Source organism: Dryobates pubescens, chromosome 28 (assembly GCF_014839835.1).
Source record: "Dryobates pubescens isolate bDryPub1 chromosome 28, bDryPub1.pri, whole genome shotgun sequence".
NCBI classification, from domain to species: domain Eukaryota; kingdom Metazoa; phylum Chordata; class Aves; order Piciformes; family Picidae; genus Dryobates; species Dryobates pubescens.
In genome coordinates this window covers 3,854,151-3,868,791 of record NC_071639.1, presented here as the reverse complement: position 1 = coordinate 3,868,791, position 14,641 = coordinate 3,854,151, and the positions used below count along the sequence as shown (strand labels likewise).

Genomic DNA, 14,641 nt, shown 5'->3' with positions numbered 1-14,641 from the left:
TGTCCTTCCCATATTGAGGGCTCCAGACCTGTACACAGTACTCCAGGTGAGGTCTCACCAGAGCAAAGTGGCAGAATCACCTCTCTGGATCTGCTGGCAGCACAGCTTTTGATGCAGCCTAGGATGTGATTTGCCTTCTGGGCTGCAAGCTCACACTGCCTGCCTTTGCTCACCTCCTCTCAGTGGGTGAGAGAAACTCTTTAGAAATGCCTGAAGGTGGCCAAAGTGAAATGTCATGTCAACCTTTTTGAAAGGGGACCTCTGAAGTCATAGAATCATAGAATTGTCAGGGTTGGAAGGGACCTCAAGGCTCAGCCAGTTCCAGCCCCCCTGCCATGGGCAGGGACACCTCACACTGCAGCAGGTTGCTCACAGCCACCTCCAGCCTGGCTGCAAACACCTCCAGGCAGGAGGCTTCCACCACCTCCCTGGGCAACCTGTGCCAGGCTCTCACCACCCTCATGGGGAACAACTTCTTCCTCACAGCCAATTTCAATCTCCCCATTTCTAGTTCTGCTCCATCCCCCCCAGTCCTATCCCTCCCTGACACCCTCAGAAGTCCCTCCCCAGCTTTCTTGCAGCCTCCTTCAGATCCTGGAAGGCCACAATAAGGTCTCCTTGGAGCCTTCTCCTCTCCAGACTGAACAGCCCCAACTCTCTCAGTGTGTGGGATTTAGAAAGCTGACCTGTCACTCAAAGCACCATGAAAGTGTCTTGGCACTGCCTGGAGAGGGGAGGATCAATGCTGTGGCAAGCTGAGCTAGCACACACACCCTAGAGATGTGAAACAGGAAGACATGGTCATTTTTTCAACACCTGGCTGTGAAAAGGATCCTTGAGAGCCAATTCTGCCCTCATTTATGCCAGGGACCAACCTTGGTGACCTGTGTGTGTTTGGGGAAGCACCCCAGAGGGCAGGATGTGGGCTCCAGCCAGAGCAGCCTGGCTCTGGGCTGATGGCTTTGCTGAGTGGATCCGTCAGGAGCTGCCATCGCCCTGGCTGGCTGCTGCTGCCAGCCTGCTGAGCCATCCATCAGGCTGGCCCAGGTGACCCGTGGGACACTCAAAAGCTCCTGTCTACCTGTCAGCACAGGTGTCACCCCAGGAGGGAAGGCAAACAACCCCCCCCTAGGGTGGAGGGGACAAGTGACCCGTGCAGAGCGGGGCCAGAGGGGCCTCCTGTCCACTCCTCATCTCCCTTTGCCTTCCTGGCACATCAGGAAACGTAAGGATGGGGCTCCAGGGGGAGCATACAGCTGCACCCATGCCAGCAAATGAAACCATGGAAGATGTCCACGTTCCCTGGGCAGGAACTGAGTTGTACTCAGCACTGGGGAGGCCACACCTTGAGTGTTGTGTCCAGTATTGGGCACCTCAATATGAGAGAGATGTGGAGGTGCTGGAGCCAGTGGAAGGTGGTGGAGTCACCATCACTGGCAGTGTTTAAGAAGAGACTGGATGAGGCCCTTGGTGCCATGGTTTAGTTGATCAGATGGTGCTGGATGATAGGTTGGACTTGATGATCTCAAAGGTCTTTTCCAACCTGGTTAATTCTGTATTCTGTATTCAGGGCAGAGCAGGGCAAGGAAGCTGTGAAGGGCCTGGAGAATAAATCTGATCAAGAGTGACTGAAGGAGCTGGGGATGGATAGTGTGAAACAGAGGAGGCTGAGGGGAGAGCTCATTGCTCTCTACAACTACCTGAAAGGAGGCTGTGGAGAGGCTGCTGCTGGTCTCTTCTCATAGGGTATTAGTGATAGAACAGGAGGGAATGGCCTCAAGCTGCCCCTGGGTAGGTTTAGACTGGACAGTAGGGGAAAAAATTGCACAGCAAGAGTGGTCAGGAGTTGGAATGAGCTGCCCAGGGAGGTGGTTGAGTCACCACCCCAGGATGTGTTTCATGGTGGTTTGGATGTGGTGCTTGGGGATGTGGTTTAGGGGTGACCCTTGTAGGTTCTGGGTTGGACTTGGTGATCCTGAGGGTCTTTTCCAAACTGAATGTTTCTGTGATTCTCTGTGATGGGTTGGGCCAGGTGCTGGAGTCAGCTCTCACAAATGGCAGCACTCACAGTCCCCAACACAAGAAGGACATGGATGGATCTGTTGGAAAGGGTCCAGAAGAGGGCCACAAAGACAATCAGAGGGCTGGAGCACCTCTGCTACAGGGACAGGCTGAGAGGGTTGGGGCTGTTCATCCTGGAGAAGGCTCTGGGGAAACCTTAGAGCAGCCTTCCAGCATCTGAAGGGGGCTACAGGAGAGCTGGGAAAGGACTTTTCACATGGACTTGTGGTGATAGGAAGAGGGGCAATGGCTTTAAACTGAATTCAGATTGGACATTAGGAAGAAGTTCTTTACTAGGAGGGTGGTGAGACACTGGAAAACCTCACCCAGACAAGTTGTGGCCAAACTCTGGAAGTACTTAAGACTAGGCTGGATGAGGCCTTGAGCAACCTGGGCTGGTGTGAGGTGTCCCTGCCCATGGCAGGGGTGTTGGAACTGGATGATCTTTAAGGTCCCTTCCAACTCAAACCATTCTGAATCTATGATTCTATGAAATGATTTCATGATTCTGTGTTCTATGATTCTATGAAATGCCCTCTGGGATCCATACTTAGCATTAGAGCCCAAATCCAAGCTTTGCTTCCCTGAGGCAAAGGTGTTTTTATGGCTGCATACAAACCATACAAGCACCTTTTTAAGTGGTGGTGGAGTCCCCATCCCTGGAGGTGTTCAGGAGGGGATTGGATGTAGCACTTGGTGCCATGGTTTAGTAGTCATGAGGTGTTGGGTGACAGGTTGGACTTGATGATCTTTGAGGTCTTTTCCAACCTTATTGATTCTATAATTCTGTGATTCAATGATGCACTGTCACATGGCAACCCCAGCCTGGAAAAAAGGAGGCTCAGGGGAGACCTTCTTGCTCTCTACAACTCCCTGAAGGGAGGTTGGAGCCAGGTGGGGGTTGGTCTCTTCTCTCAGGCAACCAGCACCAGAACAAGAGGACTCAGTCTCAAGCTGTGCCAGGAGAAGTTTAGGCTGGAGGTGAGGAGAAAGTTCTTCCCAGAGAGAGTTGTTAGCTGTTGGAATGTGCTGCCCAGGGAGGTGGTGGAGTCCCCATCCCTGGAGGTGTTCAAGAGGGGATTGGATGTGGCACTTGGTGCCATGGTTTAGCTGTCATGAGGTGTTAGGTATTGGTAACAGGTTGGACTTGATGATCTCTGAGGTCTTTTCCCACCTGACTGACTCTGTGATTCTATGATTGGTTTAAGTAAAGATAAGGCAAACAAGTTCTCTTGCTTGTCCTTCCCTCCAGAGAACAAATCTGAGTGCTCCAGGAGCAAGCTTCTTCGTGTGTTTTCTCTTCCCTACCCCCCAGCCCCCCCACTATTGTACTAGAAAGAGTTCCCCTGGCTGCTGAGGCACTAGCATCTGTCTCTTGTCATGTGTAACTTTTCCTGATTATTTCTAGAGAGGCAGACTAAACATGCAGCTCTGACATAAGGCAGCATCACACACTTTGATTTCTGCTTTGCTCAGAAGCCTGCACCAGCTGAGCTAAGTCTCTAAAAAAGACTCCATTTATGACCTCAGCCTGGGGGCTAAGGGGAGGGCTTGGAGTAGCAGTGCCAGGAAAACCAGAGATTAGAGATTGCTGCCAACCTGCTGACACTCTGAACAACAGGGTAAGGGGCCTTGGTGCCCACCACTGCTACTGCATCTGATTCCTTTAGTCTTAAATCACAGAATGACAGAAACACCAAGGTTGGAAGAGACCTCAAAGATCATCAAGTCCAACCTGTCTAAACCATCACTGCAGGTGTTTAGGATGAGGCTTGATAGGGTGCTTGGTGCCATGGCTTAGTTGATTAGATGGTGTTGGGTGATAGGTTGGACTTGATGATCTTGAAGGTCTCTTCCAATCTGGTTTATTCTAATTCTACTCTATTCCATTCCATTCCATTCCATTCCATTCCATTCTATTCCATTCTATTTTATTCCATTCTATTCTATTCTATTCTATTCTATTCTATTCTATTCTATTCTATTCCATTCCATTCCATTCCATTCCATTCCATTCTATTTTATTCCATTCCATTCCATTCCATTCTATTCTATTCTATTCTATTCTATTCCATTCCATTCCATTCTATTCTATTCCATTCCATTCCGTTCCTTTCCAGTCCATTCTATTCTATTCTATTCTATTCTATTCCATTCCATTCCATTCCATTCCATTCCATTCCATTCCATTCCATTCTATTTTATTCCATTCCATTCCATTCCATTCCATTCTATTCTATTCTATTCTATTCTATTCTATTCTATTCTATTCCATTCCATTCCATTCCATTCCATTCCATTCCATTCTATTCTATTCCATTCCATTCCGTTCCTTTCCATTCCATTCTATTCTATTCTATTCTATTCTATTCTATTCTATTCTATTCTATTCTATTCTATTCTATTCCATTCCATTCCATTCCATTTTATTCTATTCTGCTGGGGAGATTCCCATTGGACTAGAGAACATGAGCACAGTCAGACACTGGAATCATCTCCCAAGGGAAGCAGTGGATTCCCCTACACCAGTCCGTATTAAGACTCATCCTGACAGGCTGCTGGGCCAGCTCATTTCAGCTCCACTATCACCTAGAAAGGTTGGACCAGATGAAGTCTGGGGTCCCTTCCAACCTGGCACTCTGTGATTCATTACAAGCCAGTTAAGCCAGGGACTTTCCACCAGCCTTGCTCCTGAGCTCATGCAGGCAGCAGTGTCATTGCCCAAGTAGCCCATGGAAGAAACAATCCCTTCCTACTTCCTAGACACGTCCTGGGACACAACTTGCTCTTCATCTGCTGCAGCAGATGAGCCTGACCTCACCTGTCTTGGCATAGCTCATCTGCTCAGCCTCCTGGTTTTTCCCTCTCCCTGCTCTATGCAAACAGGTGTTCCACAGCCCTGGTCTGTTCCTGTACCTGGACACAGCACTCCCATTCACCCTAATGTGCCTGCCTCAGCACTGGCCTCTTCTTGCAGGGACAGGCAAGCACATACAGCACAAGTGAGTCATTTTTTCAAGTGAATGCAAGCTGCTAGTCAAGATCCTATTTTCAGAGGCAAATGAAGCTCAAGGTTCCAAAGTCTCACAAGAAAGACTTCTGTAGGGCTTAGGCTCCAACACCACTTGAGGAGTGATGAGAAATGCTTCTGTTTTTAAGAGGAGACAGCATGTCAGTTGGTCACTAGGTCACAGAATCACAGAACCATACAACTCCTGAGGTTGGAAGAGACCTTTGAGACCATCAAGTCCAAGCAGAGCTCACAATCCCACCACTACTTGTAGATGGAGCTGTTGTCTGGGGGTTTAGGGCCTGGGGGTTTAGGGCTTCTTACTGTTGTCTTTGCTCAGTACATGTCACAGAGCTACACAATCACAGAATGGTAGGGGATAAAAAGGACCTCTGCAGATCACCTAGTCCAACCCCACTGCTAGAGTGGGGTCACCTAGAAAAGGTTGCCCAGGATGGCATCCAGGTGGGGTTTGAAAGTCTCCAGAGAAGCAGACACCACAGCCTGTCCCAGTGCTCCACCACCCTTACTGGGGAAATTCCTCCTCATGTTTAGATGTTCAAGTTTGGGTCTGTTACTTCTTGTCTGGAAAAAGCCTGGTCCCATCCTCCTGACACCCACCCTTGAAGTATTGATCAACACTGGTGAGATTCCCCCCCACAATTCTTCTCTTCTCCAGAGCTGTTCCAGAGACAACTATACAGATGTTGTGGTGTGGCTATCCAGGTCACACCATGAGGAAAGGGTGACAGACTTCTGGTCTAAAAGGACTGAAATAAAAGGCCCCTGAGAAAGGGTGTGGACAGGTGAGAAGGAGGGTGACACAGAGTGGTGGCACTTAGCCCTCAAGTTTTGTCCCCATACCTCATGGCCTGTGGAGATATTGGAGCACTGGCAGTGGAGCACCACTGCTGACATTGCTCCACAGGATCACAGATCACAGGATGTTAGGGGTTGGAAGGGACCTCCAAGTCCAAGCCCCCTGCCAGAGCAGGAGCATAGAATCCAGCACAGGTCACACAGAACACATCCAGATGGGGCTTGAAAGTCTCCAGAGAAGGAGACTCCACAACCTCTCTGGGCAGCCTGCTCCAGGGCTCTGTGACCCTCACAGTGAAGAAGTTCCTCCTCCTGTTGAGGTGGAACCTCCTGTGCTGGAATTTATATCCATTGCCCCTTGTCCTATCCCAGGGTGCAATTGAGCAGAGCCTGTGCCCTCCTCCCTGACCCCCAGCCCTCAGGTATTTATAGACATAGATTAAATCCCCTCTCAGTCTTCTCTCCAGACTAAACAGCCCCAGGGCTCTCAGTCTCTCCTCACAGGGCAGTGCTCCAGTTCCTTAATCATCCTGGTAGCCCTCCCTTGGACTCTCTCCAGCACATCCCTGTCCCTTCTAAACTGGGGAACCCAGAACTGGATGCAATATTCAGGGTGAGGTCTCACCAGGGCAGAGTAGAGGGGGAGGAGAACCTCCCTTGATCTGCTGGACACACTGCTCTGGATGCACCCCAGGATCCCATTGGCCTTCTTGGCCAGAAGGACACATTGCTGGCCCATGCAGAACTTGTCCCCCAGGACTCCCTGCTCCAGCAGCCAGGCAAGTGCTGAAGGGTCAGCTGAGGCTGTGAGGGGTGTGAAAGAATATTGTGGCACATCTCAGCTGTGGCTTGTGGTCTTTTATTATGGCTCTGCAGCTTATTACAGTGTAGTGAGGAGGATTCTGTGGTCCATGGTGATATGCCCAGTAGATGTGCCAGCACCCTTCCAGACAGGAGCCTATTACTTCGGTGCCTGCAGCCCCAGCAAGCACAGTTCAGTGACTTCTCTTGCCTCTTCTGCTCTCCCAGGGTAAATTTCTTCATGGGAGTGATCTCTCCAAAAGAAATACAATTATCCCAAATGCCTGACTCCAGATTCTCATCCCTCTGGGCTTTCCCTGAGACCTACCCTGTGCAGCCCACACTGAAGCAGTTTGCACAGTCAGCCTTGCTGCGGTGCTTTGGGGGTTTGGTGCCCGTGGAAGGGAGAAGTGAGCAAATATGCTGCTCTGAGTTCCCTCCAGTAACTACAGCTGGGTATAACAGGGTGGGAGTAAGTGACAATGCCTGAAGCAGATGAAATCTGTGACCTGCAGGAGCTAACCCAGGGGATTTTTTGTCAGTAAGCAACCCTCTGTCACACTGTGCTTTGAGTACTGACTTCTCCCAAGTCATGACCAACCCTTCCTCTCTTTACTCCATAAAATATGGCCATAGGTCTAGTGGACCTTTGAGATCAAGTCCAGAGCTCACAACCCCACCACTGCTGCTAGGCCACTGCCACTAAACCACATCCCTCAGCACCACATCCACCTGGCTTTTAAACACCTGCAGGGATGGGGACTCCACCACCTCCCTGGGCAGCCTGTGCCAGTGCCTGACAACCCTTGCTGGGAAGACATTGTTCCTAATCATAGAATCATACAATTGTTAAGGTTGGAAGGGACCTCAAGGCTCAGCCAGTCCCAACCCCCCTGCCATGGCCAGGGACACCTCACACTGCAGCAGGTTGCTCACAGCCACATCCAGCCTGGCTGCAAACACCTCCAGGCAGGAGGCTTCCACCACCTCCCTGGGCAACCTGTGCCAGGCTCTCACCACCCTCATGGGGAACAACTTCTTCCTAACATCCAATCTCAATCTACGTTTGAACAAAACATTCCCCCCCAGTCCTATCCCTCCCTGACAGCCTCAAAATTCCCTCCCCAGCTTTCTTGGAGCCCCCTTCAGGTACTGGAAGGCCACAATAAGGTCTCCTGGGAGCCTTCTCTTCTGCAGACCGAATGGCCCCAACCAGCCAACTTGAACCTCCCCTGGCACAACCTGAGGCCATTTCCTCTTGTCCTGTCACTTGTTTCATGGGAGAAGAGATGAACCCCACCTCACTCCAACCTCCTTTCAGGGAGCTGTAGAGGGTGATGATACCTCTCTCAGCCTTTTGAAGACTGAACAACCCCAGTCCCCTCAGCCATTCTTCATTAGCCTTTGTGTTCAAGGCCCTCCAGCAGCTCCGTTGCTCTTGCAGCGCGATGACCTCTCTGGAACCCCCCTGGCTCGCAGGCTGCGAGATGTATTCAGACATGGATGAGCAGAGGGCTGGAGCACCTCTCCTGTGAGGACAGATTGAAGGAGTTGGGGCTGTTCAGTCTGGAGAAGAGAAGGCTCCCAGGTGACCTCATTGTGGCCTTCCAGGATCTGAAGGGGGCTACAAGAAGGCTGGGGAGGGACTGCTCAGGATCTCAGGGAGTGATAGGACTAGGGGGAATGGAATGAAGCTGGAGGTGGGGAGATTGAGGCTGGAGGTGAGGAGGAAGTTCTTCCCCATGAGAGTGGTGAAGCCCTGGCATGGGTTGTCCAGGGAGGTGGTTGAGGCCCCATCCCTGGAGGTGTTTAAGCCCAGGCTGGATGAGGCTGTGGCCAGCCTGATCTAGTGTGGGGTGTCCCTGCCCATGGCAGGGGGGTTGGAACTGGATGATCCTTGTGCTCCCTTCCAACCCTGACTGATACTATGATACTGTGATACTATGGATTGCATAAATACAGAGCCAGGGATTTCTTTGACCAGGGGCTATAAATCAGATTAAGAAGGACTCAGCACCTTTCAGTTGATTTGACAGCTAATTATATTGTTGTGTGGATTAATGCCATGGCTGCAGTTCATTTGGACCACTTCCCTTCTCCAAATTACAGCATGGATTTTCCTCACTGTATCAAGTTGCTATTATTAGAAACAGTAAAGTATCCCCTGTCTGCAAGAAAGTTCACTTGGGCACTGACTACAAACTCATTTCTCCAGTGCAGTTGGCTTGGAGGAAGTTTCACTGCTGGAAGAGAAGTTCTTTTAATGCCATATTATTACTTCTATTATTACTTCTTACTACTATTAGAAGCTCAAGAAACCACATCTTGACTAAAACATTCCTCTCAGTCTGCTTGGAATGGAATGGAATGGAATGGAATGGAATGGAATGGAATGGAATGGAATGGAATGGAATAGAATAGAATAGAATAGAATAGAATAGAATAGAATAGAATAGAATAGAATAGAATAGAATAGAATAGAATTAACCAGGTTGGAAGAGACCTTCAAGATCATCAAGTCCAACCTACCATCCAACACCATATAATCAACTAAGCCATGGCACCAAGCACCCTATCAAACCTCCTCCTAAACACCTCCAATGGAATGGAATGGAATGGAATAGAATAGAATAGAATAGAATAGAATAGAATAGAATAGAATAGAATAGAATAGAATAGAATAGAATAGAATAGAATAGAATAGAATAGGAGTAGAATAGAATGGGTAGAATGGAATGGAATGGAATGGAATGGAATGGAATGGAATGGAATGGAATAGAATAGAATAGAATAGAATAGAATAGAATAGAATAGAATAGAATAGAATAGAATAGAATAGAATAGAATAGAATAGAATAGAATAGAATAGAATAGAATAGAATAGAATGGGATAGAATAGAATAGACCAGCCCAGGTTGGAAAAGACCACAGAGATCATCAAGTCCAACCTATCACCCAACACCATCTAATCAACTAGCAATCTAATCAATGGCACCAAGTGCCTCATCCACTCTGTTCCCTCCCTCTTGACCCCCAGCCCTCAGATATTGATAGACATTGATTAAATCCCCTCTCAGTCTTCTCCTCTCCAGCCTAAAAAGCCTCCTCCACACTCCCATGCAAACAGGCAGTGCTGGTGGGCACCAGGCACTGTCCTCTAGCAGCAGGAGCGTCTGGTGGCAGCTCTGAAGAGGGGGAGCCAAGGGATGCTGGATCTCAGTGGCTGGAGCCATGTAACCCACTGCCTGTACCCACCTGACCCCTGTGACTAGGAGAGAAGGTGGCAGGTTGCAGTCTCTGAAGATGTGGTTTGTCCTGGTCTCTTGACAGCTTCTCTCACACTCAGTGTAGTCTCCTGAGTGCCTGTAGCAGCTGGCCAGGTTTCTTCATCTGGCCAGGTTTCATCTAGCCAGGTTTCATCTACCCTGGTTTCATCCCAGTTTGGGAGCAGGTACTGAATCATAGACTCATAGAATCAATAAGGTTGGAAAACACCTCAGAGATCATCAAGTCCAGCCTGTCACACAACACCTCATGACTACTAAACCATGGCACCAAGTGCCACATCCAATCCCCTCTTGAACACCTCTGGGGATGGGGACTAGTTCCTCTCCAGCATAAAATCTCCTACTAAACCAATGATGCAATGAGCAAAACAAGCAGCCTGGATAAAGATGACCCTCTTGTGCTTCATGGCACTGCCAGAACAGCACAGGTCTAGAGGACAGATCCTTTCACAGACAGCAAGAGCATGGAGGTGATGGCATTAAGCCATGTAGAAAGTGACACTGGGGGCTCCAAACCAGTTATCCACAGAGCAGAAGAGAGTTAGGGCTGAGTTTTAGGCATTATCCAGAGATCACTTTTGCTTGCCCTTTATCACAATAGAACAAGTAAAGCCATGCCTATGTAAGTCTCTAGCAAGGCACAGATAGTGTAGTCTTAATCTATGAACTCACATACATGTAAATGTATAGATGGAATTCTTGAAGTGTGGAATTGTTTCCATTGGAAAAGACCTCTAAGATCACTGAGTGCAACCATCAACCCCACCATGGCCATTAAACCATGGCCCCAAGTGCCCTGGCCATACATTTCTTGAACACCTCCAGGGATGGGGACTCCACCACCTCCCTGGGCAGCCTGTTCCAGTCCCTGACCACTCTTGCAGCAAAGAAATTTTTCCTAACCTCCACCTAACCTTCCCCTGGCACAATTGCAAGCTATTTCCTCTCATTCTGTCAGTTGATACCAGGGAGAAGAGACCAACCCCCACCTCACTCCAACCTCCTCTCAGGGAGCTGTAGAGAGCAGTGAAGTCTCCCCTCAGCCTCCTCTCCTCCACACATCTCGATCCAGACCTCAATCCACTCAATCCATAATGTGGCCATTAAATGTCATCCCAAACACACTCTCAAGACCTGTGGCTAGGAAGTCACAGCTGAAGGATTTTGGCTAATCACCAAGCAAACAATGTCAAACACTGGATGTCTGGACAGTTTCCATTCAACTAACATTTCATCCGGGGCCAACTGTATTTACAAACCACTGGGAATGAAATTCCATACTGTCATTTATCCATTAGGAAGAGACAGTGTTGCAGCTGGGTGAAATGCTGCCCCACTTCTGCCTGGAGCTCTCCCAGTGCTGGGAGCTCTCCTTGAGCCCCACAGGCCCACTCTGCAGGTCTCCCCTGCCCATCTCTGTGCATCTGACATGGCATGGGCAAACCCAGAGAGGGATTCTGCAGGGGGGTGTGTATGTATCAGGGTAACCTCTGACTGGTTAGCTAAAAGTTGGGGTGCCAGTTGGCATTTAAAGCTTCACTGCTTTACTCTTGTTTAGAAACAGGTGAGGCTGGCAGATGATTCTCCCTGCTTGACTTGATGTGTATCTAAACCTTCCCTTGCTCTCTGATCTCAGGCAGTGATGGCAAAGGATGAAGAAGCTGCCAAGTAATCCCACAGAGATACACAACAAGACAAGGATGCTAAGGATCTTAGTCTTACCCCTTGCTTTCTGCCTTCTCTTCACCTCCTTTGAACCTCTCTCCATTATCTCTCCCTCCTCTCCTTGGATGATTATCCATTCTCATCCACTCCAACCCCCCTGCCATGGGCAGGAACACCTCTCAACTAGGCTTGGCTGCTCAAGGCCTTGGCTAACCTGGCCTTGAATACCTCCAGGAGGAGGAATCCACAACCTCTCTGGGCAACCTGTTCCAGAGTCTCACCACCCTCACACTGAAGAACTTCTTCCCAATATCCAGTCTCACCTTGCTCTCCCTCAGCTTCAAACCATTCCCCCTTGTCCTGTCTCTAGACACCTCATGAAAAGTCCCTCTCCAGCCTTCCTGTAGGATCCCTTCAGATATTGGAAGGCAGCTCTAAGGTTCCCCTGGAGTCTTCTCTTCTCAGTATATGCTCTGGGTAAATTTAGACCAGTCAATACTACCTAGCCTCAGCAATGGGTGTCCTCAAACCAGCTGTGCTTTGATGGAGTACATGGAGCTATGCCCCTGGCTGTGGGAGAAGGGCTTCAAGTCTGCAAGACATTCATAGAACTCCTCAGGGACTCTTTGCTCAGAGTCAGACTGGTGGGAGGTGCTGGTACATAGAATCATAGAGTCATAGAATCAATCAGATTGGAAAAGACCTCAGAGATCATCAAGTCCAACCTATTGCCTAATCCCTAACACCTCCTGACAACTAAACCATGGCTCCAAGTGCCACATCCAATCCCCTCTTGAACACCTCCAGGGATGGGGACTCCACCACCTCCCTGGGCAGCACATTCCAATGCCTAACAACTCTCTCTGGGAAGAACTTTCTCCTCACCTCCAGCCTAAACCTCCCCTGGCACAGCTTGAGACTGTGTCCTCTTGTTCTGGTGCTGGTTGCCTGGGAGAAGAGACCAACCCCCACCTGGCTACAACCTCCCTTCAGGGAGTTGTGGACAGCAATAAGGTCTCCCCTGAGCCTCCTCTTCTGCAGGCTAAGCAACCCCAGCTCCCTCAGCCTCTCCTCACAGGGCTGTGCTCCAGACCCCTCCCCAGCTTTGTTGCCCTTCTCTGGACACCTTCAAGCCTCTCAATATCCTCGAGGAGCCCAGAACTGGACACAAGACTCAAGGTGTGGCCTAATCAGTGCTGAGCACAGGGCACAAGGACTTCCCTGCTCCTGCTGGCCACACTGTTCCTGATGCAGGCCAGGATGCCACTGGCCTTCTTGGCCACCTGGGCACACTGCAGGCTCATGTTCAGCCTACTATCAGCCACTACCCCCAGGTCCCTTTCTGCCTGGCTGCTCTCAGCCACTCTGACCCCAGCCTGTAGCACTGCATGGGGTTGCTGTGGCCAAAGTGCAGCACCCAGCACTTGGACTTGTTGAATGCCATGCTGTTGGCCTCTGCCCATCTGTCCAGCCTGCCACGCTCCCAGAAAACCCCTTCTAACCTGCCCCCATTTTCGTTGCAGGGAAAAAAACCAAGGAGGAGAAAAGGAAAAACTCCAACAAAGAGGAGAGCAAGGAGAGCAGGCAGGAAGGCAAAGGGCGAGCAGCCCGCAGGCAGAACCAGGACCAGAGGGAAGGCAACAGCAAAACGCAGCCGAAGAAAAGGAAAGCCCCAAACAAAGAGGAGAACCTGGCCCCCGCTGACACTGCACACTAACAGCCCTCTGTGATTGTTGGGAGTCTTATGATGCTGCTATCTCTACCAGATCGCCCTGACAGGTGCTCCAACCCTTCAGGCCATCCCTGAGGCTACCAGTTCTGAGCAACCCTGAACCAACATTCCAAGTCCTTCCTAGATTCTCCGAGCAACCCCTAGGTTCTGAAAGAGAGCGTGCCACGAGCCAAGAGGAAAACAGAACACCCACAGCAACAACAGCATGAAACAAAAAAGGGGAGGAAACAAAGAAAAAGGAAAGAGAAACCTAAAACTCAACCCCAATGGGCTACTCTTCAAACTGTTCTGTTCTATGCTTCCATGCATCTGTAAAAGGCAATTAAGACTTTTTTCTTTCCCTTCTGTTTTGTTTTGTTTTGTGTATATAGTAATAATAGGGTATAAAATATAGCAATATAATAATGAGTGACATTCAGAGGAGAGCAGGTTCTGTTGCTTTGTAAAATATTTGTCCAGGTGTTGTTGGAAGGAGGAGGAGGCAAGTGGGGTGTCTGAAGCCCAGCCACCGATCATAGCCCTTCGTATATTGTACATAGATATGAAGAGAGAGGAGGAACAACAAGCAAGCAACCAAGCAACCAACCAACCAAACAAGCAAGCAAACAGCCAAACAAGCAAGCAAACAAACAAACAAGCAAGCAAACCAACCAACCAACCAACCCATTTCTGAGGATGCCAGTAGGAACCCAAAAGGTTTATAGCCTGTGGTGGAACAGGACGGGGTGGCTCCGTGGCTCCCTGACCCGCGCTCCGCACGCGGGCGAGACGCAGCAGGGGGGGAAGGCAGCCAGGCTTCAGCAGCTGAGGGAGAAGCAGCCAGAAGCATCTGCAGCTTGGAAGACTGAACCCCTGAGGAAGCAGGCAAGGGAGGAGAGCTTGAGCAGTGCTTTTCTCTGTGGGACAACACAACGTTTCCTGGCCTAAACAGTGACGCCGTGTGTGCTGGTTTATGCTTTTTATACCTATGTGTAACTTAAGTCTACATTGCAAAACCTTCTGGTGAATGACAAATCGTATTTGTAGGAGACAATGTTGAGTTAATAAAACCCAGAAAAGTAGACCATGGCCCTGTGTGTTTTTCACAGGGATCACAGGATGCCAGGGGTTGGAAGGGACCCAAGGAGACCATCGAGTCCAACTCCACCTGCCAGAGCGGACCATACAATCTAGCTCAGGTCACAGAGGAGCACAGCCAGATGGGCCTTGAAAGCCCCCAGAGAAGGAGACTCCACAGCCTGTCTGGGCAGCCTGTTCCAGTGCTCT

At 49.7% G+C, this 14,641-nt stretch overlaps 1 protein-coding gene across 1 annotated transcript in view; it reads left to right on the top strand.

Moving 5' to 3' along the window:
* Window positions 1-13,950, top strand: part of RSPO3 (R-spondin 3) — an 86,801-nt gene extending 72,851 nt beyond the window's left edge. The window contains exon 5 of the mRNA XM_009909533.2: window positions 13,167-13,950. Coding sequence (XP_009907835.1) covers window positions 13,167-13,360 — 194 coding nt within the window. The 3' untranslated portion in view covers window positions 13,361-13,950. The remainder of the gene's footprint in view (window positions 1-13,166) is intronic.
* Window positions 13,951-14,641: the final 691 nt, after the last annotated feature.